Genomic DNA, 26755 nt, shown 5'->3' on the forward strand with positions numbered 1-26755 from the left:
ACCATTAGTCTCAAGAGGATTAAAACTGAACTCATTGAACTTCTTGAGATAGATGTTGCTTTTTTTTTATTACTTCAATAATATGCAATATATCCAGAAACAAGTAATAATATTATATTCTATGTACATGAAAAAAGTAGTTTATTCATGTTTGAAATGCTTTCTTAAATCAATCTATTATGATAAGAATATCTCACATGCGAGTTTCGAAATGGTGTGTAAAAGAAATGTTCCTTTGTGAAAAAAAAAAAAAACTTAGTTTTACACTTCAGCTATTTATTCCCATTTATTTTCTATGTATTAAACCCAATCATATTAATAGCGCTATATAACGTGCTAGAATCGTTTTCTTTGGTGTAGCGTACGTAAAATAGTTCGTTATAGCTATCAGATATTCTACGTATTATATAACATAGTTTTATGTAAACCATCTTTAAAAATTCCAAATATGTTTATTAATATTTACAAAGCTTTAATGTAATCTCAACATTAATATTCAATTTAAAAAAATAAGAGATCCTTGGAATTCAAAAGAAACTTTTATAATAAATATTTATCAAAAGATCTGTTAAAAAACTACTGGAATAATTAATTCAGAACAGAATGAAATAAACAAACAGAATAATGTTATTTTCATACATTACTGAACATCACAGTTTATATTACTGTAAATACTTTTTGTTTCGGAATAATTAATGCAATCAAAAACATTCTGTAAAAACCTCAAGTCTCGCCGTAATAAGTTGTGAGATCTATATAATACCAAGTCGATTGATCTATTTAGTCTCCACTTAAAGGACCTTCTGTCTTAATTTATTACGTATGTTATTATCATGCCCATTAAAAAAAATACCTTTAAAACAAATAGACCGACCTGGCCATCGCATGATTTAATTATTAGTATGTATCGCACTACACAGCATGACGAGAAGTTAATGCTCCTGAAATGTTAATGGCGAATTTGTGTTTTCTTGCGATGACCAAGTCGAACTATTTGTTTTAAAGGTATTTTTTTTAATTGGCATGATAATAACATACGTAATAAATTAAGACAGAAGGTCCTTTAAGTGGAGACTAAATAGATCAATCGACTTGGTATTATATAGATCTCACAACTTATTACGGCGAGACTTGAGGTTTTTACAGAATGTTTTTGATTGCATCTCACTTCTTTTTGTAGAGCGAACATAAGTCCAATTTGTATGGAAAGACGTTTTTTTTTCATAATTCTACATATTTTCCTATGGGAATGTTGTTCAGTTTCATGGGCTAAATACCCTTACCCACCCTATACCCCCTCCCGTTATGCCTCATATTGTAGGTACCTATTTACACCTATTTATTTTTTATTTTCTACAGTAATAATAATTCATTAACTGCAAATGTAACCTTGTAATCTTATACATTTATATAGGATTACAAAGTTATTGTTGCAGTTGGTGTATTTAGAAAATTGGACCGAAATTAGAAAATATGAAATTTTTCCCATGATTAAGACACTAAACCCTATTTGTATTCTAAATTTTAAGCTTCTAAGTCTGCTAGAAGTACCTTAGACTTTTGATGATCGGTGAGTCAGTGAGTCAGTGAATCAGTGAGTGACAAAATTCAAAATTTTAACAAGTTGTCATTCTTAAACTACTGGTTCAAATTGACTGAAATTTTAAATATACCGTGTTTATACAATGACTGATTAGTTGCTGAAAATCCAGGCTTCTTGTTTTATCCACAACGAAATTATAGGGGTGTCAAAAATAGCCCGAATTGCTTCGAGAAAAGGATGTTACGGCCGTGCCGCTTTTTTTTTGCTCGACTTGCGGGGGCACTTCCGTGCCCCCAGATACATGTTGAATGCAAATAAAAATGATAATATAACTTAACTATAGGCATTTTTGACGGGATAACAGTAACGCTACGTGAATTTCATAATATTTTTTTAAAGGTGTAAAATTTTGTGCTTATATACATAATATATTAATTCAGAACAGTTTACGAAGGTATTTAGATGAAGTGAGTATTTCAAATTTGTAATCTATCAAGGACTATAGAAATGCCGGATAAAACAATAAAAATGCCATTATTGCCACGATTTTGTCGTTATAAAGCTTTTTACGAAAAATTCAAGTGAAACTATGTGTGAAAACAAATTCTTAGAGTTTAAGAGTAGTATAAAAGGCGTTAATTTAAAACCAAACAGATATTTACGTTTGTGAATAAACGTGTAAGGGTCAGTGCGGCTCAAAGTGGCTTTGTTAAATTGATTTTACGTGTATTGCGGACTTTGCTGGTCCGTCCGCTCTTGTGTCGGCGCCTCTACCCGCCCCGGGAATGTAACAACTACTTGGGATTTACTAAACAATGTTTTGTTTTTCCGATTTATTTACAGTTCTCTCTATCCGCTTAGAGATAAAACCTACTTGTGTCCGCTAGCACTTGTGTTTGTTCGATTGTAGATATATTTTCTTATGAATCCTTTGTATTCTTAGTTGCTGAACGGCAACTGCGTACCTACATAAAGAAAGTATTGTCAAAGAACATTTTATTTCAAAAGAGTTTTCTAAAAAGAAAATAAAGTATTTTGTTATTTCTCGTGTAAGTATGGTAATTACTTACTTTTCGTTTAACTTATTTTAATCGTCACATGATTAAAAAACAGATTTGTAACAACATTCATTATCATATTATTATAATTTAATGCGGGCGGCTTGAACAACTTTGACACTAGGTTGACCACTAACCATACGATAAGAAGAAGAAGAATTTAATGCATAAACAAAAATATTCGCATGGTAACACAGTGCCATGGAGGTTATATTTAGAAACGTTTATGAAATTACAAGAGAGCTATATAGGTAAGACTGTTATTTCTATAAATAGGACACCCAGTTTCGGGCACAAACTTTTAGTTTATTCAGCGTCTCCCGTTAGAAAATACCGTAATCTGTTGACCCACGACGAAGATATAATATGTAAAGTCATGTTTTGATCCATTCGCCTATTCCGGCGTAATTATTTCGGATGAATATAATTTAAATTTGAAATACGCTCTCGCCTTAGCATAATTTTGTTGATTTTACTTAGAATATTTATTGATATTTTATTTAATTTTAGATTTATATATTCACCCCGGCATTATATCGATTTAATAAGCTAACAGCTAATTGTCTTCAAAATGTTACACAATAAAGTTATTCAATTTTACCACATTGGATACTCAATTAAAATCCAGTTTTCATTTATTTATAAACTTTTCTTAGACTTTCTGCTAATAGTACATAAATCATGTAAAAAATAACATAATTTCCGCTATGTAGATAGGATCACTTCAATTTTACTGCTACTTTGTATAATACAGTGATTCGGAACATAGGGTCCGTAAGATGAGGTCGCCTAGTTAATCTAGTTTGTGCGGTGGAGCGGCGGTAGCAGCGGCGTCGGCTCGCGGCCGGAGGGTGCTCGACTCTAAGAGCGGGCCTAGCACAAATAGCCTCACATTTCTTCTCACAAGCCACTCGAGCCGACAGCCGATATCGACCGAGCCTCTCCACCTTTATGAGACAAGCACCGGAAAACCTATGTCACCATTATTAAGGACATGAGTATGTCACGCACGATTACATTTTGAATTAATTAGATACTTCCAATGTGACATACAATTTTTAAGTCTACACGTGCCATTTCAATCTATACTTCTATATAAATATTATAGATCAGAAGAGTTTGCTTGTTTGTTTGTTTGAACGCGCTAATAGTCAGGTCAGTTCAGTAACTACTAGTCAGGATTAAAAAATCTTTTCTTCTTGTGTTGAATAGACCATATTATATCGAGGAAGGCTTTAGGCTATATAAATATAAATACGCTACGACCATTAGGAGCGTAGTAGCAACGAAAAATGTTTAAAACACGGGGAAAATTATGACCCATTCTCTCTTATGAGACGCAAGCGAAGTTGCGCAGGTCAGCTAGTCTTATATATGTTGTCAATTTATTATGTTTTGTATAATCGCAATGGCTTTAAATGCCTATTAGTACAACGTCAATGATTACATACCGTCTACAATAGAAACGGTCGCAAGCGGCCGCCACGGTTGGATAGAATTATGTAAACGGGCGTAGGTTTTGAGATTTGATTAATGGCACTTCATTTAGAGCAGCTATTTCGCGGGATCCTTATGATATAGAAACTGGTAACCGTAGAAATCCGGGTATAAATTGTATTAGATTAACTGTATAGGCACAATTTAATAAGATTTGTGTTCAAATTTTCTTCAACATTTCGATGTTAGCGTACATTTTTACAATTACTTAAAGCAGATTGCGCATACTCACGATATTTCATACGGGGATGAAAAAATTATAATCATCTTCTGATATCGTTATACCTCATTTATATCCTTTTAATTTTGTGGAAACAATTTTATTAGACAATCAAAGAAATAATAGCTTGTTTCAAAACAAATAGATTAATAAAAGTTCTGTTCAAGAAAGAATGATCTATGACCTGCCAATGATTGATCGTTAATACTTTATGAATTTGAAAACTTTCTTGTTTATGTTGAAAGCATCGCGTAATAACTAACCTAACAATTTTGTAAAGAACAAAACAAACTTTGTTGCTAAAGACATTTATTGTAGAGTCAAATTCTTTTAGAAGAATCAATACGCATACCATTTCAACACAACATTTTCTCATATCAAAATATAAATACCTATTCGGGATCACAGAAAAGCTTGAATCTACTAAGGTTTAGCGCTTCAGCATCCATTAAGACCCCGACAGTTAAAGTTACTGGGAAGAGCTTTGAATTTTCATTCGGATTTACAATTCAAATGCGGCTAGTGGCGTTCATTTTTGAGAAATATTATATTTCTCTGTATATCTAAATTATATCTCTAAGGCAATAAGAAGTTATGGTCAGATTTTTATGCGACGTAAATTCTAGATTTTGATTGGAAATTCCTCCAATACGCTATTTACCTTTTTTATTTATATTCTCGGAAGCTAGTCAGAAACAAATGCAGTAACGAAGTTTTTATTGTCATAGCTTCTAACGCAGTTGATTACTTCTGTGTAAATCTATGTCAATAAAAAAGTATATTTTCTCAGCAAATAAAAATGAGTAAGTGCGACGAAGTGGTTGTGTAATTGTGGTGATACGACTTACATAATACCTACTACATTTAAAGCTCAGTTGTCTTTGCGGTATGCGCAAAATCCTAAACCGCAGTTGTAACATATTACATCTGTTTGTACTAGTTTTAGCGTCTGCATTAGGAAGCAGTTTATTTATTTAATTACACGTTTTTTTACATGTTTCGTCCTATTAGAAAAATATTTCTGATACTCATTTACCTAACGATTTTTCTATGAATTCTACAAGGACTATCGTTACTATGTAACAACAACAACAACCGTAGCACCGCGTGTGGTAGGTTCGAATCCCACCCGGGACAAATCTTTGTGTGATGAGCACGAGTATTTGTTCTGAGCCTGGATGTCAATTTATCTATATAAGTATGTATTTAGAAGTATATAAGTATGTTTATCAGTAATTTGGTTACCATAGCACAAGCTCTGCTTAGTTTGGAATCAAATGACCGTGTGTGAGTTGTCCAATGATATTTATTTATGATTCCCCAATAATGTTGTTTACTACATCAGTATTTTGCAACATGTAATCATCAGCAAGTTGATGAGACCATGTCCGGCAGCAGGAGATGTGCGCGTGCCCATTAAAGCTCTGCGTCAGACAGCCCCGTAGTGATTGATGACGCCAATTCGCCACTTGTCCAAGGTTCCGCACCACCCTGCACGCTCCGCCCTTTTAATTGATCACTTTTTGTTAAAATTTGTTATATTTTTACCATTTATTTTGTATTAAATTCGATAGAAGAAATAAAGCCATCCGCCATAATATTCTTTATTTTTATAAGTGAATAAATCCATGAGTTGGTTTCTGTGTTCAACAAATTCAGAAAATATTAATACCGTGTCGTAGTACCGTGCATAATAGCACTTCAAAGACATCTCCGTAGCTATGGTAATTCTACAAATATGTATCATACTCAGTTCAATTATAAAACGCTTCGTGCTCTGCTTTTAACTTTACTCATTAATTTAATTGATTACAGAGTTTATTTCATCTGAAAATCTCTCCTAATGAAACCGACATTACGTAACAATTAATAACGTGTTCTTTTGGCATTTATCAATGAAATGTTACACGAAATAAATTCCCTCGTACATAAATTAATTAACACTTTGTGAACACCTGCGACGAGTTAGATTATTCCAACTTTGCACACTCGGGTGACATAGAAACTTTGTCAAATAGATTGGGATACCAATTACAAATGTGTGTTAAGAGATCGGAGAACCCGTTCTCATTATATTACACTGTGAATTGTTTTGTATTTGTACTTATGGAGAAATATACCTACGTATGTATGTTATAATCCGACAAAAGGTTTAAAAAGCAAAATTGCCATTTTTTATGACCAAATTAAGTACTCATGCGATAAATATTACTGGCGCGTTATTATTCACGTGATAATGTTAAAATTCGGTAATGGTGTGCATGCATCAATGGAGTAAGTAAGCGATCAATCACAAGCGACGCCGGGCGCGGGCGCGGGAGCTAGGTAATCGGCGTGTTATCTTGAGCGCAGCGTGACACCCATAGCTCGGCTACGCTTAAAAAGATTAACATATTACCCGCAGATTGATGCCGACACTTCGGAAAATAGAACATCGAGATTTTAAAGCTTCACAATATGCAATTAATAACAGTATATCGGCTTTCCAATAACTTTGAAAGCTCGTTCAGTCTTTAAAATTGGCTATTACTGAAACGAAGTAAGCACGTTCTTAGTTACGGATACGTTGTAAAAATGCTGCAATAAAGCTTTGTGTCATTGACGATATATTGCACACTTAGATATTAATAACTTTTTTTATACTGCTATTTTCAGAGACAACATTGTGTAGAAAATTAAAACAAAAGTTACATCACTATTTAAGAATACAAGAGTACAGCATGGGGTAGTTGATTTCGTTTGATAAGTTAAATTCATGTTAAGCATTCGTTAGCAAAACTCAAATTTCCTCAATAACCATTTAAAGAGATTAACAGCTATTCTCTTGAGATATTTAGCATGCACATCTCCATTAAAACGTTGCTCTTGATTAAAACAACCATAACGGTTTCGTTAACGCTGGTGACTTTTGAAAGATTCATAATGGTCCTGCTAATGGTCACGATTCTGGCGGTCACGAATTTTAAACTACAGTTGACTTTTATTATGCAATTTTCGTTTAAATGACACTGACAAAACACTAAAATTTATTAAAATATTTCGTATCAAAGGTCAACGGTGACAGGGTATCAATGGGCGTGCAGCAAAATGCGGAGAGAGCACACAAAGCTTCTGCATGTCACGAGCGTGATTGATGGTACATCCCCCTCACTTGTCCCGCTCTTTGTGGGCCACTTGTGCGACCATGTTCGTAAATATCACCGCCGTGTCGCCAATAAACGTCTGCTTTTGTATAATTGATGTTCGTCATACATTTTGAAATATCCTCCGTGACTGAAATTGCTTGACTTCGTGTACCTGGCAGTTATATACACGAATTCGCAAATTGCACCCGTAAACAACAGACATAATCTTTATTTATCCTACGGGTATATGTAAGAAATTGTATTTCTTAGAAGCGGATATTTAACTCACCCATATGTACGAAAACACATTTCTTGGAATCCAATTGAATGAGATACTCGCATCGCATTTAATTGCAATGAAAGTCAGTCTTTGGTTACATAAATAGAGCGGAAGTGAACGTCTGCACGAGCGCCATTCGCGGTGTTTCGGTAGAGTCCGCTTCGGAAACAGCAAATTTCGTTTAGAAATGCGACGTTGTTGTCGTGTTTGTGTTACATTAAATTACAAACGTCGGGTTAGGTCTGTTAGGTAAATATTTTCAGTTACCTACTCCATTGTCCGCGGCTCGGCTTACTCCGCTCATATTTGATTAAAATGGAGATTTTGTGAAAATTTGCCTCGCTCTTTATTATTAGTACCTACCTATTTATATTACCAATTTATTTTACTACAATTACTGCCATACTACACGAACCAATGAAATAACACTTTGTTTTTTTTTGTTACAGGTAGAGCAAATGGTTTATTTCACTAAAATAGACAGTGTAATAAAAACATGAGCCGGGTAAGTGTTATTAGTTTTGTAGTAGTGAAAAGGTGTCGTTCGAAGCTCAGAAGATCAGTGCGTAACGCTATGTAATGTCAGTGTGCGAGGGCGTGTGAAAGAATGATGTGTTGGGCGCGCTCGGGGCGGCGGGTGTGCGCGTGCGCGAGTGCGCGGCGGAGCGCGTGATGCGCAGGGGCGCGCGCGTAGCCGGCGGCGGGTCGCCCGCGCCCGCGCTCGCGCCCGCGCCGTGCGCGTGATGCGCGCGGACCGCGCCGCGCTCTTCGCGTGGCTCGTCTGCTGCGCGGCGGCGCTCTCAGCGCACAAGTACAGCACGCGCGTCGTGCGGACCAAGTACGGACCGCTGCGCGGGATCGTCGTTCATTCGCATCCGCAGGTCGAGGCATACCTCGGTGTGCCGTATGCTACACCGCCACTAGGTAGTCTCAGGTAAATATATCATTTATCTAATAATTTCATTATATTTAACCTTATTCACTAGGTAAACGATGCTTAATTTTAATGCGGTGTAATTGAAATAACAAGTCGTTTCTTTGGGTTTTCGAAGTGTGTATGTGGGTTACCGGGTACCGTTTTCGAAATGATTAGAACAAAGCATGTCCCCTAGATACATGCCGCCGGTGACACCGTCGCAGTGGCGGACGACGCGGTTGGCGGATGCGTCGGGGCCGGCGTGCCCGCAGGTTCCGCCCGCAGCGGCTCCGCGTGACGACGCCTTGCTTCTGCATCCTCGTGCCAGAATCCGTCAGCTGGAACGACTCCTACCCGTCCTTGCAAATCAGAGCGAGGATTGCCTTTATGTCAACCTCTATGTGCCTGTAAATGGTGAGCATTTAGAATATCAATTGAACCTAATTTTTTATCGAAATAATCAAGCAGGTACAAGAGTTCTACACAAGCTCTAAAAAGCTATTAATAAACTCTTTTTTTTGTCGTGTTGCGGTTACCTAATAGAGTAGAACAATGGTACAAACATAATAGAGCGGCAACGGCGACGAGGCTTGTGGTGCTCATTAATCCTTGCCGGCGGTTTATTCATATAATTCATTCACGTCATTTCGCGGTTAATTCAATGTCTGTTAAACAAGTCCCTCTTAAAATCTGCAGCATTACGGTCGCAGCTTCTATGGCCGTTCATGAAAGAAGTTTTGTTCTGTGCGCTCTCGACTTGTATTGTTTTCATGTAATTTATTAGTATGTGCTTTCTACCATTTACCGATGTATGTTGTTTATGTTGAATTTATCCTTTAAAATTAAGTTTGCTTCAATTTATTACGACGAATATTTATAAAAATCTGTAATCGTAGTTTTTAAGTGAAACTGTCAAAACATAGTATTTTATTATAAATATTTCTGAATATTAAATACATACAAGGTACATGATAATAATTTAGTCATAGTAACATAGTCATACAACCGGTGTTAAAAAAGTACTTTATACATAATATTTTGTGTAAAACTTTTTCATGTTATATGTTGAAATATGTAGCATTTACTTGCTCTGTTGGTTGTGATAATATTTAAGCGGAACTTTTCTAAGTTTTCTGTAATTTTATGAGAAACTTTGTTCTGTAAGCAGTTACGTGCCCAGCTCTTAAAACTTTGTTTTGTTTGTTTTTCGAACAGGTATGGGTGCGGAACGTTTCCTTAGAATTCTGTTCACGTTGCCATCTGCAAAGTGACTGGATTCTATTATGCGACGGCTTTCCCGTTTTTATTTCAAAGTGCAACAGCTAATTGTACTAATAATTAATTTAAATGATCAAGACTCTCATTACAGGAGAAATATTTTACTTATAATAGAAATATATTAACGGTTTTCTATGGATAAAATATTTTGCCAACCACTAACCTCTTATTCAATTCTTTTGAACAAAAGAAAAGAATATTGAATGAATCAGCTGCTTATCATTCACACGCCATTAAACTGCTTTTGTTTTGTGAAAGAAACGAGTTTTGTTATAATCATGAGGCCCAATTTATCTATTTTATGAGTATTATTAGGTCGGAAAATCTCCTCGTTGGACAAGGGATGCTCCTATGATGATTGATGCGCGGCTCTTTAACCTTCATCGCTCCATGTCATGTAGATCGCGTACATTGATTGAAGGCAGTTTTATAAATGCCTCCGCTATGTTTTTTGAAGTATTGCTTAGTATGAATCTGTAGGAAATTGTAATTAGTAAGCTGTAGGTATCATTTAAAAAATCTAAATTTATTATGCAGTTTAAAGAACAGCCCTCGAATTAAATATAAGAAAGGTTGCTCAGCAATAGAATATTACGTTAAAAATATAGGTATGAACATTATATATTTATTTCCATTTGTGCAACCTAATTGTTAAGGCTGTGTTAACTGGTTTAGTTAAAAATTAACGGAAATTCCCGCCGTCAGTATTGGATAACCATTCTTTTACGCTTTAATCCTGAGTGCTCTCTGCTGGCTTACTTACTGCCTTATGTAGCACGTTATAAAGGATTTAATCCGCATTGCAAAGGTTCCGGGAGCTCTCCGTGTAGTAAAAGCTCACTTCGCTTATAAGCCTCCATATATTCCACGTCCAGACTGTCTACTTTACAAAATTTATTTTAAGGCACCGGTCTCATTGAAAATGTACCTAACGCTTCGTGTTGAAAACTAAAACATTTTTGTTTAAATAATAGGTTTTTGGACATACTTGTATTTCGGGTAACTTATTGTCAGAATCACCTGCGTTATTATAATTTAAAGCAAGTAACAACTTAAAAAATTGGGCAGAATCTTTTAGGCCCAAAATAGTTTACGGTTGAATAATGATTTGCACTTGAACAATTTCTTGTGGTAATACTCAAATATTGAGGTCCCATATTTAAGTCGCCTATACAATTCCTCGGGACTAGTTTGTATAGCTACCTGCGTCTAAACTTGACAGAGTCATTATTTATGCATAGTTGGCTTAGCAGCGAGCACTTAACACACTTCAAAAGTTACAAGTAAACGTTCAGCACTCATATGTAGTTGTTGTTATATAAGAGAAATGAAAGCAAGCACTTACGGAAGACGCATAAGATGACAGAGAAGATGCATCGTTGAAGGAAGCGGGGAGCTATTCGCGGCGAAGGGGTGTCGAGGCCTCAATTCCGTAGTGCATTGCAGTGCATCCTGCCCCCTGCAAGCAGTGCGGAAGTGAGGCTGAGACACCCCATATCTACAGTTGCAGAGAACGCTGTCTCCCGCCATCAATAATCCAGCGGATGTATGGGTAAACTGCATTGTTACATTCCATCACACTACGCGTAAATATAAATATTTATATATTTTAGGAGTGACGTAATAGCATTGTTAAACAAGTGCGATTTTTTTAAACATGTGTCGATACCAATAAAGTAATAATATCGGATAATAGTATTTATATTAGTCAAAAATATTAATTATTATTGTAAAAACAACGGATTCGAGATGTAATTAATAGTTTTGATTAAGTTTATTATACTCGGGTATTGGTTTAGGCGCTTGTTTGCTTTACACAAACGCACGAATAGTAAAAATATATATTTGAACTTTGTCAGATATGAATTTCATTTCATATACTGAAACCATTTCAATTTCCGAGTTTCCTTCCTCCTTTTGTACTGCCATATCATATACGGAAGTTTCATATCCAAACTTTTCTGAAGTTATTTGTTTTACATTTAGGAATCGCGGACGCAATCATTGTTTTCACATAAAATTAAATATGACTTTGCAATTTACAAGTAAGCAGAAAGATGTTTTGGTATCCTATTTTTATCGCAATAATAATGTGGAGTTTTATTGAGGGTATAATGTTTTGATGAGCACGTTTATGTTGCGCAGGGGGTGAGGGTGACGGCGAGGGTGGCGGGCTACCTTGCCTCGTGTTCGTGCACGGCGAGTCTTATGAATGGAGCTCGGGCAACGCTTACGACGGCACTACGTTAGCGGCGCACGGCAACATCGTTGTTGTCACCATCAACTTTAGGTTAGGTGTATTGGGTAAGTGATAAACTATTCATTTTAAACTTGCCTCACACGAACCTTTCATAACTACGTTACTGAAACCACATAGTGATAACGAAGCTGTAATTAAACCACTTCATACATTTCAAAGCTGTCTCGTATCATTTCAGTGTAAAGTGGTCGTCTGAATGTACGCGCTACGAGCTTTTCTGTTATGATGTCCATCAAATACGCTAGTTAATGTCATGCACTAGTCTCTGCATTTTATTTCACAGAAATACAGTGATTCTAAAGCCATCTATAATTAATTTTATTTTAGCAAATACCAAATAAAAAAGAACTATTGACGTATTTATCGATTTTTTTGGGCACCTGCAACGATAACATTTATTTTTCAAAGTACATTGGGTACTTTGAAAAAGAAATGTAACGAAAAAATCTCGCGAAATATTTTAATATATTTCCAGACGGATATTTTTTATATTCTTCAGTTGTGCGCGACGTTTGATGCAGCTGTAAAAGAACGATTCTGAATACAATAAAACAAAATTTATTCCGTATTTCTCAGTGACGAATATAATTTTCCTCAATGTTTTTTTGTCATAAACTGATGCGGTATTGATTATTCTTGGGAAGAAAGAATGGTATGAGGTAGCGAAATATCACTTCACCATTATACTTGATTCAAAGCACCTGTAAGTTAAAAAGTATTCTTTAAAGTTTTCCTTCAGCAGCTTTTGTTATTCTCAGTCAGATAGACTTTAATAAAATACCACGAAATTGGTGCGGAGTCTGAAATCATTGACATTGACAGTAACAATATCGGAGGCAGTGAGAGCCCAATACAAACTGTTTGTCGGTCTGCTTCCGCCAGACATGTTCGAGTATACAAGTAGGTTCGCACACAAAGCCAATGGTATTGTTTCGATAAATACGTTCGTCTGCTGTGTTGAAATTACTCTTGTTTCGTCGCTTCGTTTTGTTTGTTGTTGTAATATAATCAAAAAGTATTCAAGAATGCTTTTAGCGTTCCGACAACTTAAATACATTGTATAAAGAATTACTTAACTTGGCGAGACAATGGTAATAGCGGGAAAGTGTTGTCAGTCATGTGTTACACTGCTTTTATACTTCAGTAACTAATATGAGTCTAAAATCTTACATACGTTGAAAATTTAAGAATGATTGTAAGAAACCCAATCGTGTTTTTGATTACTCATAATATACTTAATATATTTTCTGGAGTTACAAACACTTTATCACACTAGTCACTGATTTTACTTGAAGTGATAGTGATTTTACTTCAAGCGTTCGGTACGGCAACTGTGTTATTAACATATCACGCTCGTAAATACAGTCACTATTCCAAATGCTATAAGTTACATCGAAAATCTCTGAGTGATGTGGTATAAAATATTGATACACCTGCGAGCATGTCTGTTCGAGGTAACTTTGAATAACGATGACATATTATGCGCGGAATTCTATGAAATATGTACGTATTTGTATTTACATAAGTGTCAGTATCCACTGAAGTGTCTATGTACGTACGTGAGGCGCAAAAATACATTACTTATATCATTATTTATAGAAGCTCCATGCAGTTTCCGTCTTTTGTTTTACGCGACAGTGCAGTATTTTGCTTTAAGTACATATTACATTTCCTTGAAGAAAATGGTTGGGTATGTGTAAATTGTTGTAGTATGTAACTACAGAATGTAACTAAATTATTTGTATTAGTAGTCTGCAACAAACCTGATTTGCGATCAGATCAACTATCAACTATTTGACCAATTTAATTTAGTGCCCACTAAACTCACCGCAATTATAAAATGTATTTGTGTGTTGAACCTGCAACAGATACAGTATAACTAGGTGGAGAATAATTGTTTTGATTGCTGGTGATTCCAAATTGATTAAACCTTGTTTATTTGTCTTAGGTTTTTTAAAGACTGGTGCTAAGGGGTCGGCGCAGGGTAACTTCGGTCTAATGGACCTGGTGGCAGGGTTACACTGGCTAAGGGAAAACCTGCCAGCATTCGGTGGGGACCCTGAGCGAGTGACGCTCATGGGGCACGGAACGGGAGCCGCGTTGGCCAATTTCCTGGCGGTGTCACCTGTCGCCAGAGGTAACTACTAACACATTTGTACTAAAATGTAAAGTGATAATAAAATAAATTAAGTTTACTGCGAGTGCACTCATTTACAGTAATCACTAAAAGCGGGTGATACAAGAGCGTGTGTAATGAGTCATAATTAGCATATATCACATGTGTTTAAAAATGTCGCAGAACAAAATTAATTAGAATATTTTTTAATTAACTGTCAGCGTAAACAGGAAGGGGTAGTGTGTGGCGGGTGCGGGTCGCTCACGTGCTCGCACGAGACACGGGAGGTTCCACCGCGGGACACGCATTGTCCGTAATTATACCGCTCCAGGCAGATTTTATTATTCCGTGTTTAGATCCTCCGTCACTTAATGCGATTAAAAGGGTCACATTAGACATGCACAAGAGCGAAGCTTTCTCAACGTAATTTTAAAATTAAGGTCAACACCGCACTTGAGACTATTCTCACGACTGCTATTAAACCGAACGAGAGAACGAAATAAAACTGTTTTTCTTGAGACCAGATTTTATTATCTCGGTGATCCTTGTTCGAAATGACAAAATTAAATTAGGTTATCTGTTTCAGAACTACTGAGGCGCGTCATCTTGTTAAGTGGGTCGGGGCTGAGTTCATGGGCGTTGCAGAGGGAACCTCTCACGATAACGAGAAAGGTACCATTAGATTTAAAATTGTCGACTGCATTTCTTTAATCTGTTGAGGAAAATAGCTTCAGGAATACACTTATTTACTTGGTGTATAAAATCTGTGAATATCTTCGGTGGTGCGGATAACGTGGGCGGTTTATCAGGTGGCGGAACAGACGGGGTGTCACGGGGAAGATTTGTTGGAGGATGATTTAGCGCCGTGCCTGCGCAACAAGCCGCTCGCCGAGCTGCTGGCCGTGCGGCTTGACTCGCCGCGCTTCTTGCCAGGCTTCGCACCCTTCGTCGACGGCACCGTTATCGTCAATCCGTCTGCTGTAAGTCTACTCAAACACTACTATAACGGCGACTTTATGAAAAATTTGTGTATCTTTGTGACAAATCTTTACGTCTACTTAAGAGTCGATAGTTAAGCTCAGTAAAAAAAATCATGTTATTGATTTCAAATAAGTAGGTATCTAAATCCAATTATAACGACCCAACGTCTAGCGTTCTACTCGATTGCTACGGTTTACTGATTATGGCCTATAAAAGCCTACCTGTCTAATGTTACTAGGCTAGGTAAAACCCTCGCCTACCAATTTCGGGGCTACTAAAATACGCTCTAATTAATGTTCAAGATACCTTTATTATATTATCCTTTAAAACAAAATCTGTTAAACCAATACCGCTATAATGGGATACTATTACCTAGAATTTAATATCTACAAAAATAAATTACAGTTCAGCAATTCCAAAGAGTAGATAAAAGCAACTCGTTTTGAGCACAATTTCGCTATAGAAGCGAATACAAAAGATATTTTAGCCAGTTGTTACGGGCTACTAATGTCCTACAAATTCTGAATTCAATATGGTGCTGCCTGCATTTTCTTCCGCGTAATATTTGTATCGTTGTAAGCTATTTTTCGTTTTGCACGGAAAAACTTTTATCTCTCGCTCTTATTACAGGATACGACTTTTTATATTTTGTTTCTATTAACTTATTTATTCTTGTTGTTTTCTTTCGGTATTTAGGTCATGGAATTAAATGCAGTACAGATACAGCTGAAATATTTAAACTATATTTAAGTAAGCTGTGTCTCACATGTATTTGACGTGTTTAATATGATTGTGTGTGATAGAATGTATGGAAGTAATTGTATAATACTATGTCTAGGCGCCTCCACCGACGGACAGTTCAAGGCTGGGAGCGGGCGCAGCGGCGGTCGCCAACGCTGCAGGCCACGAACTGGCTGGCTTCTCGCATAGAGAACTGTTATTTGGACTCACCACCACCGGTACTTATTATACATATTATTCCCATAAATGCAAACATATAAGGTCTTTTACAAAATACTTAACGAATATTACTTTCATAGCGACTATTATTTAATTGTAATATGTTAATTAACGTTTTGTCTTTACAATGGCAAGTTCGTCAACATTTCGATTGATGTCAACTACTCTATTACGGGAACTCGTACCCAGTGTGATGTTAACCTTTAAATATTAATTACGTCAAGTATATTAGTGTTTGTGCTTTCATGTATAAAAGGAATTTCGCCGTATACAAATAAACACGAACGGCGTGTTAACATCCGTCTTAATTACGTCTTCATTTAAATTTATGAATTGGACTATTTATTTCAATCCTCATTTATGTCAGCCATCAGTATGTAGAGCGACATAACTACTCACACTTTATGGTTTAGTACTAAAGTTGTAATTCACATAGCGTTAACATACTTCCGAATAAATTGAATGAGGGTTTCGAGGCGGTGAATGATAAATACATGCAAATGAGAGGTATGCCATTCCTTGCAGAATCTTACCTGGAATTTAACGCCCAAGACTTGGAGTTTGGCTTCAATGAGAGCAGGCGGGATCGCATTCTTCGCACATTCGTTCGTAATGCCTACTATTATCATCTGAACGAGATCTACTCGACTTTGAAGAACGAATACACTGACTGGGACAAGCCCGTGCAGAATCCGCTCAGTGTACGCGATGCCACGCTTGAGGTTGGTACTACGTCAAACGTTAATATAAATATTATATTTTGTAGTTACTAAAAAGAGCAAGGAGCTCAAATGTAGAGCGACACATTTATTCATTTTAGCTTTTAAAATTACACATTAAAAAAAAAAACAATAACTTTATTCAGCTAAGCCAAGAGAATTAAAAAACCAATTGAAAACCTCCAAAGAGCAATAATACCGTGAACAGAAAAAGAAATAAAACGTGATGTTAAACGTATATAGAGTGCTTTTAACGTCAGAGCAGTAATAGGGGAGACACTGAATATAAATAGAAAGTGGGGTTTTTGTTTTTGTTTCTACACAGCGGCGAATAAATGGTGTAGAACAAAACGCGATTAGCATCATCGATAGTGAAACTGCTGAAAGTTGATAACTGTCGGCTGAGTTGACGTTTCTCGAGTCCCGGCGCGGCTCCGGCGGCATCACAGACGATCTCAATTTAAGCCTCAAGTGGTTTTCGCTACTCTCCGAACGTTCGTACGCCGTACAAAGGGAGTTAATGACGCCCGCGCACCCTGAATACACGACGCCGCGTTGAAAGCCTTTATTGGAAAATACTTGCAACGACAAATAAGAAATTAGAGCAGCGACATTGTTATGATTCGATTATATTGACTCCAGCTTTGCGCGCCTTTTGCTTTGTAATTGTGCGGATGAAATCGATCACTTGCTTTGTTTATCTTTTTAATACTTTATTAATTGAATGAATAATTAATAAAGCGATATTAGAATGATGATATTAAATTGCTTCCGATATTTATTGTGGTTTCATATATCGTTTCATTGATTATTTACTGTTCTAATAGGTATTGAGTGATGGACGGACAGCTGCGCCTTTGATCAGACTGGGATATCTACATGCATTACGCGGAGGAATTACTTATTTCACACATTTTCATCATCTCTCTCAAGACAAAGATTATCCACAAGTAAGTTATTAATTATGCCATTTACAGAAAATTATGTTTATTTTATCAATTTATTAGTTACAAAAGTACTATAATAATATATTATGAATTTATATTGACCTATAAACTGAGTAAATGTTTTCAATGTGCATTTCCTTTAACTTAATCCGTATATTTACGTAAGCGACATGGTTTTTGGCAACGATTTATCGTAACAACTCTTCTTTACTCAGCGGTTTTCTTTAACAAACTATTTGTGTTTAGTTTACATATATGTAGGTTATTATTCAGTTATTTATTCTTGCAAACTATGAGCGAGCGTATACTTTCATACTATCTTATATTTTTACTTACACATACCTAGTAGCTTTAAAGACGGTGAAAGTTTGCATCTACCTCACAATTTGCATTCAGAATGAAATGAAAAACTATGTTTATTATAGGGAGAATATTCTGTTCAAAGAAAAACAACAAACTAAACTAATAAAATTCATTAGAAGTTGAACATAAGCACAGAGTGAGTGTCACAGTAGTTGACAAGTTGTGGTTAATGGCGTGTCGACAGTGGTGCGGTCGCGCGATGCATACGCCGCAGACGTTTCAAACACACCTGTTTGTTATCTATACTTCTATACTAATATTATAAAGCTGAAGAGTTTGTTTGTTTGTTTGTTTAAACGCGCTAATCTCGGGAACTACTGGTCCGATTTGAAAAATTATTTCAGTATTAGATAGCCTATTTATCGAGGAAGGCTATAGGCTCGTATATCATCGCTACGACCAATAGGAGCAGAGTACCAGTAACAAATGTTACAAAAACGAGGAAAATTATTACCCGAAACGCAAGCGAAGTTGCGCGGGTCAGCTAGTTGCAAATATTCGCGACCCGTCACACCCCTACGACTGCGAGCCAATGAACTTATCATCCGACTTATGCGGCCCACAATCATACCAGTTTAGAATTTAGGCCCAAATATTTGAGGTTTTGAATACAAAGTTAGATTCAATATTCAGAGGTTGCCCTGTGTGGTTAGAGCGGCCTTTAAGATTTTAGAACAAAGCCGGTCACTGCTTTCAGCTTGGTTATAAATAGCTACCGTTTTTATGTAGCATGGACAATTTTAGTCACCATTTTATAACGTGTGTCAAAAACAGTTACTTACGAATAACAGCTACTATAATTATAAACGAGATTAACATAGGGCGAAGATTAAACGTACGATTTTTGCCATAAAATAAGTGAAGCAGCTAAAACTTATGTAAATAACGAGTGGACTATTCAACAGTTATTGCCAGCTCAAAAATATTCGTTTTAGGATCTAAAACTAATAGGTCATGTAACATTTTCGTTTGCCTATAGATATTTTATTCACGGTCTGTTCGAATATCGGTTAGCGTGATTGCGGCTGTATCTTCCACGTGAGAGAAAATAAAATTAAGCCACGTTTTTTTAAACCGGAAAAATGAATCGGTATTGCCTACAATTTGTTCCGGATTTGGGTGCAAGGTATTCATGAAAATTCAGTTGAACATTTTGCAATAGTGAAACAGTGCGAGTGAGGGTTTTATTTATTCATTTTAAGTACTGCACGTACAGAATTTAGTGCACATAAGTGTGGCTCTGAATTCCAGTCTCGCTAGTTACCTATCTACTGAACACTGTGTATTTATTGAGCTCCAAGTGCTACTGACAGCTAGTTTTCTATAAACAAGGCAATTTAAGCAAACGCGTATTTTAGCAGCAGTCTTCAAAGGGACGGACGTGCTAACGCTTAATGATTATTTTAGAGGAGTACTTAAAACTTGTATTTACTTAAAATCTAATATTTGCAAAAGCTTTCATTCTACAGTTATTAGACGTATCTTATTGCAGTATTATCTTATTCGTGTCACAAATTATACAGAGACCAGGCTCGGTGCACGGGGAGGAGTTGCCTTATTACCTAGGCGTGCCGCTGTCCACGACACATCACCAACAGAATTACTCGCAACAGGAACAGCGTGTGTCCAAACTGTGCATACATTACATCTCCAACTTCGTTAAATATGGGTGAGTTTATCCACTACTTCACTTTTGAATTCAGTTATACGAAATGCTTAAATTAACTGCTGAATAGTGCAATTGAAAGAGAGTTTAAAATTTCACATTAACCGTTCGTGGAAACATGAACACAATGATATTTTGACAATAAATTATTTTTGATAACGATCAAAGTTTTTGCCATCATTTAAAATCTAACATATGTATATCCAAAAACAGGTAAACCAAATATCTGTGGATAAAATATTTTTTGCCGTTGTAAAAAATACGTGAATTCAAACGCTAAAGGGTACCGCTATAAAAATTGTAAAATAAATTGATAGCAACCAACAAACGTTAGGTGTAATAACAATGAAGCGTTTACAGAAATATTTTGGTACCAAAAAGGAAAATTCATATTTTGATTGCGACCGGATTTGTTTAAGGGCGAAATATAAACTAATAAAACCTTGTGCTCTTGTTACGTTGTGGGATTCATTAAACATGTTAATATGAAGTATTTAACTGATTTTGATTAAGTTTCACATTATCATTTAATAAAAGATACAATTAAGCAAAAGTATTTATTTTTGTTTTAATTAACTATGCAAATTTTCAAACCAAGTTCACGTTTGTTACCAACAGTATACATATATGTACTTATTATTGAGTTAACATTCCTACATAGAGGTAACCTAAGCCGTAAACTATGTTAGTGGGATAAGTCAAGAATTTTGTGGTCTTGCATGGAATTTGGAATTGAATTTGTTGGGAAACAAGATCTCCCAATAAAGGCTTAATTATGTAAACAGTTTGCTGTGAAATATTTGGAAAGTTTGAATACTTTCGACCAATTTAGGCTTACGATTACGTAGTTTTAAATGTAACTGCTTTTTTTATGTATGTCACCGCACATATAAAAGTGTAAATCTATTAATACAGAAACTTCGGCATATTATTTGTTGAATTATAAATTGACTATCCTGTTACATGCGAGAAGTTTAAATGTCAAAGTTTGGGTCGTAATACTCGTAATTTAGGTCTACGCCGAACATTAGCATACTGAGGGACATAATAGTATGAAGACATATTATAGAATAAGAGAAGGGATATGACATGTCTGGTAACTATTCCGCTATATGTTGTAAAAACAAGTATTTATCCGCTTTGTATGCCCATAGAAACCCAAACGATCCATCAGCAACACCGCCCCCGAGTCCAATGCTCGGCGAAACCCCGAGACTTGGTCCAGACCAGACGCCGTACTGGGATACATACGACACCATTAACCAGCTTTACATGGAGATCAGTGAGTAACTGTTCACATATACATACATTCATGTATATGCCCTGCGTTATTACCGACGAAAAACTTCCTGATTAGTTTATTCGAATACATAAGTTACCGTAGTTTATGGACCCTTCGCTCCCGGATCCTTTATAGCTCAACGACTCGATGTCGCAGTATTGTACTGAAATATATGAGAGAAGCTCGGGAAAGTTTCGTTTCCCGAGTAGTTACGAAGATTAGCATCTACAAACACAACAACACTATACAATCAACATAGATTACGGTATTGTGTCTGCAAATTTGGAGTGGGTCATTTAAAAGTTTCGGGTCGAGGAAGTCGGGTGCGTAACGAGTGGTCTCGTTTATTTCAATTCTCGCTCGTTACGGGGGCAGGTAGCAAGCCGGAGATGCGCAGCCACTACCGCGGCCACAAAATGTCGCTGTGGCTGTCGCTCATTCCACAGCTTCACCGGCCCGGCTCCGACCTGCCCGACGCCGCCATGCGACATCATCACTTCCAGGACAACAATGCCAACTATTATGAAGGTAACCGTTCTCGTTTTTTCTCTTTATACTTCAGTAAAATCATAAACAAATATATATCTAAATTCACATATGGGTACAAAGTTCGAAAAACTTAAAATGTATTGAATTTTTATTGAGTTTGAATAAACCGAAATATATTTATGAAATGAAAGTGCGCTGAAACATATTGACGGTCCGTAGGTGCGGTGAGACCGCAGTCGATGTCGCGGGCGCATGTGCCGCACGTGGTGGAGGTGGAGGGCGCACGAGGCGGCGCGGGCGCGCGCAGCACTGTGCCTCCGCGCACGGCGCCCCCCCGCGCACCGCCCGCGCCGCCCTCCACCGAGTGTCCGCCCAACGCGACCGCACCATCTGTACATCCCGACGACGCCTTGCTGCGCCGGCTGGCCTCCTCTCACTATCAGTCCTACACTGCCGCCCTTACTGTCACCATAGCAGTCGGATGTTTCTTACTGCTGCTCAACGTGTTAATCTTCGCCGGTATCTATCACCAGCGTGGATCTCGACCTCGCCGCTCGAAAGACGATCTCGCCGAAGCTGGCAGTTCCTCCTCCTCTGACAATTACGACGGCAAACTCGACTACGAAGTGCGTGCGTTCGACGGGAAAGGGTTCGGTTTCGAGTGTAAATCTGCGCACGTACCGCGTGCGGTCGGTTCAAAATTTGACCTGAGGACGCTGTCGGATTGTGGCGAACCGACTTTCGGGGAGTACAGCTGCTATGACGAAAAGCATAGGGCGGCTCGGAGTTCGATGCCCGACGTGAGCGTGGGCAGTGCCATCGAGGCCGGGAGCGTGGTGTGTATCGATACACAAAAGCCGGACATTCAGAAAGTGGAGGGGCGGTCAGACGCGGTGGGGCGTACGAGCACGTTCGAGCCGCGCGTGGTGGACAGCTCAACGCAGGTGAAGTTCGGACCGGACGGAGCCGAGGCGCCGGCGGAGACGGGCGCGGAGGCGGAGGGCGGCGCGGGCAGTGGCATCCTGCGCGCGCCGCCGCCGCCCGCCGCGCCCGCGCCGCCCGGCATCATGAAGAAAAGAGTGCAGATACAGGAGATATCAGTATGAGGGTTCCTCGACGCCGCCGCCGAGGTAGTAGTCAACAAAAGAACTAAATTGTGATGTGTGATGTAATTTAACCGTGTACATAGAACCGCGTGTACCCTATCTCGTGTACGTGTAAATATTATATCGAGTGTACTAATCGGCAGTGCGTGCAGTGAAATGGAAACGAGACCCGTGGGACTTCTCTGCCTTATTTTATGAAACTGTGGCTGTAAATTAGTGTGTGCGAACGCATCTTCAGTTTGCCACTCTATTTGCTGGTGTATCGAGGATGTACGAACACTCGTATAACTGAGCGCAGAGGATGCGGCGAAAACGTGATACGATTCACGATTGAGAACCGTTTTCGCATTACGCGCGAATAGATACCGACAGGTGTTACAGAGATATCGTTTAGCTAACTGCGGATATCAGCGAAACGAACACACTGATACGCATTTAGCTAGAAATATGCCATTGATCACCTGAGATATCATTCAAGTTCAATTTAATGGCCTAGTTACTTAATGATTGGCAATATGATAATCGAGTGAAAGGGATCTAGTCTGATTTACTATAAAAGGCACTTGGCTCGACTCCCACACTCTATGTCTGTCTATATATTTCAATACAGATAACGAATAGATTCGGGTTGCCTTTTATAGCAAAAATGTATCCAATAATTATTTCTGCTGTCGGAAATAGAAAGAAGGAATTGTAGGCTCTTGTGAATATATACGTATATAATAAATGTGAATATAACAATAAATTAGTGACAAAAGACTTAACAACAAACCGACATTAGCTGTACATACTTATATCAAACAAAGTGTTTCAGGTATGTAGGATAAAAAATAAATAATAATGAAAATTGTTTAAAAAACATTGCATACATATGTTGTAATTTTTTGTAAAGTTACTTTTAAGTGAGGTGTATTGATTTAGTAGTTTTTGATAAGTAAATATTGAAAACTTATTACTTAATGGACGAGTACATAGAAGGTTCCGTTCGGACTGAACACCTTTTCTCCAATGAAGTCTCAAGAAGGTAATCAGGGTAATAGACCACAAATGTCTACGCTTCTATTCCCAAAAAATAAACTTAATCCGCGAACCCTGGCCCGTTTCTATAGCATAGGTAAGCTTATTAATGTCGTACAATACATTTTGTAACGAAATCTTTCTATATAATCCATGCTTGCGCATGTGAAATTTTAAGCCAACAGGTTTTCCTGTTCAGAATAATTGGCCGTGCGCTATTGTACGTTAAATTTGCTTCATGAATTACTCTGGTACCGATTATTGCATAGCGGCAACAATTTAAAAATACTAAGACAAATAATGATGTCGCTTTTAATCAGGAATATTTAAAAGAAAAAAAAATGGTTTTAAGCTGTATCGAAAAGCATAACTAACTCATAGGAAAGCAATAACGTGATGCAACTTGAACAGCTGACAAATATTACCATCGTTTACAGTATTTAAACTTTGAAACAAACTAGCTAGTGCCCTCGTACTCGTCCATATTTTTATCTTCACAGGAATTGATGATGATTAACTAATGGTGAGTGATTAATACTTAAACTTACGCCATTTTCCACATTGTGACAAAATGTGAACTCTATTTACACTTAATTTATACAACCTGTTTATAGTTGACGATGTGTATAATGGAACTGGAATTGACTATGAATACTTCCAATGAATTATTTTGTGTTTGTGTAGAGTATAGAATATTTGTAAAAATATAAAAATGCCAATAAAACTTTTCCAATGTCAGAGTTATCGTAAATAAATAATGTAAGCTCAAATCTTTCGAGGATTACGTCCAGAAAGGTGTCAATTTTATACGCCAAATAATATTAATGTAAAGAGATTCACCTTTTAAATTGATAGACCGTGTATAAGAATATTGGGTTACTTTGACCACATTTGTATGGAATTGATCCTGCAACTATTAAAGAGCTGTTTAATAAATATATTTATTTATCTTTAATCCACGAAAGTTTAATTTATACTTTTTGAGAGATACATGTATAACATAATTAAACCTCCCTTCCATTCATAAAATTTTATATATTTAGTCCAATGATAGTTAAAACGAGTACCCGTATAATACTCGTAGAAAGTCTATCAACAAAAGATGTTTTGATTTTTGTAATATTATAATATATTATTATGATAAACAAGGTTTAATGAATACTAGTGAAATTGAAATATCATTTGACATCCTTAGAGGAATTGTTTAATTAAGTTGTTATATGAATCATATGTTTACTAATGTTATAATATCATTTATTATTGATATGTTGAACATTACGTTGTAAATATATCATTTTGTAACTGTTACATATTTATGTACTGACATCAGCATTTTGTTACAATTTGGTGTTTAAATGGAATGCATAAAATATGGTGTCGAATAAAGAATTGAAATTTAAATGTCTTTTAATTAATTCCGATCAATCTAAACCTTTTGAAAACATTATTTTAGTTTTAAAAATATGACAAAGTTGGAAGCCGGGATCGTTTTTAAATGACGCAGCTTCCTATAACCAATTAATCAATAGCCTTTCAATAGTCAATGAAAGCAAAAATATATAGGAACGTCAGAGTTTTGGGAAAATCCGCTCACTCTGTGTATCGATGATGACGATAGAAATAAATGTGTATAGATAGAAGCTTGTGCTATCAACACGAATATTGTATGCTACCTGCAATAAATTATATTTTGAAACTGAAAAGAGCCAAAATAAAATCACAGTTTGTGTACAGGCTCAGGTATTACGCAAACTATATTTTATTCGGTGTCCACAACCAGAATGTACCGGACATTCAATAATTAAAATGAAATACGCAATATGTAATTTCGATGCAGCAAAAATAAAAACTGATGTTACTGTACGATATCAGTATCCCACATGATGAATATTATGCATGTATAGGAGTGGAATGATAAAATTGCAAGCCAATCGGCGGGAGAAGTGTGCTGAAGAAAATAGGAAGAGCACAGTAATTAAAGTACAGATTGTGAGATTTTTCGTAAATTCATAGCAAAGTAAAAACTAATTGGTGTTACGATAAACATACATATATAAATTCCCATAGGGGTAGGCCTCTGCCTACCCCTATGGGAATTTATGTATGTATGTTTTTTTCCGCAAGATTGGTCTCTACCAAACTTGCGGAAATCTGTAGAGTAAAATTCGTTATTCGAAAAAAAAAACGGTTGTTAGTTAAATACGGGCAATAATCTGAGGCAGTAATTTGCAATATAATGTGTCAGTCTAGTTTGTCACGCCAATCATCTCTAAACATGAAATCTGACAATTCAGTTAAAAATGCCCGTGTAATGAATTGGGCCAAGAATAAATGAAAATGTGCTGAGACCATGAGGTGGAAAGTTAATGAAAGTGCTGATACTAGTGCCGGCGCCGCGTGATAATTCATTTAGTTCGTTCGGTTACTTTGCGACAAAGCGCCGCGGTGTGTTTGGAATTGCAGTGGTCTAATTTGCCTCGACATATAGCCCCGTGATTAATTCACGGAACCAACTGAATCTATTCCCAATGATACCCTCAATTGAGAGAGACATGTGATGGTGAGAAATGCAGAGAACAAACGCTCATAAATCCTAACCGCTTATTAACCTGTTGCATTCAAGCTCAAGTACATACATTATGTGTTTACAATAGCAGTGTATTTCAAAGAAAACTTTGAAACTAATGGTCACATGAATAAATTAGTTAATCTTATGAAAAGTTCGTGAAGTCCGTCGTCTCTTGTATGTTCGCGGATTAGGCGCACATGTAAGCTTGTTATGTTCGCAATATTGGAAAACTTTACCGAAGAATACAGGATTAGAAAAGTTCTAGACGGCACTGAGACGACGAACATCAACTACTCCGTATATAAAGAAGAGCTGCATCTCTCGTAAGTTTTATCAACGTTCATTTTATTGTTACCCAAGAAC

At 36.8% G+C, this 26755-nt stretch overlaps 1 protein-coding gene across 1 annotated transcript in view; it reads left to right on the forward strand.

Annotated features, from left to right (window-relative positions):
• The window catches only part of LOC142987346 (neuroligin-1-like), a 57033-nt gene extending 31815 nt beyond the window's left edge, over positions 1 to 25218 (forward strand). The window contains exons 2-14 of the mRNA XM_076136044.1: positions 8173 to 8657; positions 8836 to 9053; positions 12063 to 12221; positions 14126 to 14314; positions 14880 to 14965; positions 15103 to 15273; positions 16113 to 16233; positions 16760 to 16956; positions 17781 to 17903; positions 19787 to 19932; positions 21084 to 21211; positions 21587 to 21739; positions 21920 to 25218. Coding sequence (XP_075992159.1) covers positions 8467 to 8657; positions 8836 to 9053; positions 12063 to 12221; positions 14126 to 14314; positions 14880 to 14965; positions 15103 to 15273; positions 16113 to 16233; positions 16760 to 16956; positions 17781 to 17903; positions 19787 to 19932; positions 21084 to 21211; positions 21587 to 21739; positions 21920 to 22806 — 2769 coding nt within the window. The 5' untranslated portion in view covers positions 8173 to 8466 and the 3' untranslated portion in view covers positions 22807 to 25218. The remainder of the gene's footprint in view (positions 1 to 8172; positions 8658 to 8835; positions 9054 to 12062; positions 12222 to 14125; positions 14315 to 14879; positions 14966 to 15102; positions 15274 to 16112; positions 16234 to 16759; positions 16957 to 17780; positions 17904 to 19786; positions 19933 to 21083; positions 21212 to 21586; positions 21740 to 21919) is intronic.
• The last annotated feature ends 1537 nt before the right edge of the window (positions 25219 to 26755 follow it).

Source organism: Anticarsia gemmatalis, chromosome 3, assembly GCF_050436995.1.
Source record: "Anticarsia gemmatalis isolate Benzon Research Colony breed Stoneville strain chromosome 3, ilAntGemm2 primary, whole genome shotgun sequence".
Taxonomy (NCBI): Eukaryota; Metazoa; Arthropoda; class Insecta; order Lepidoptera; family Erebidae; genus Anticarsia; species Anticarsia gemmatalis.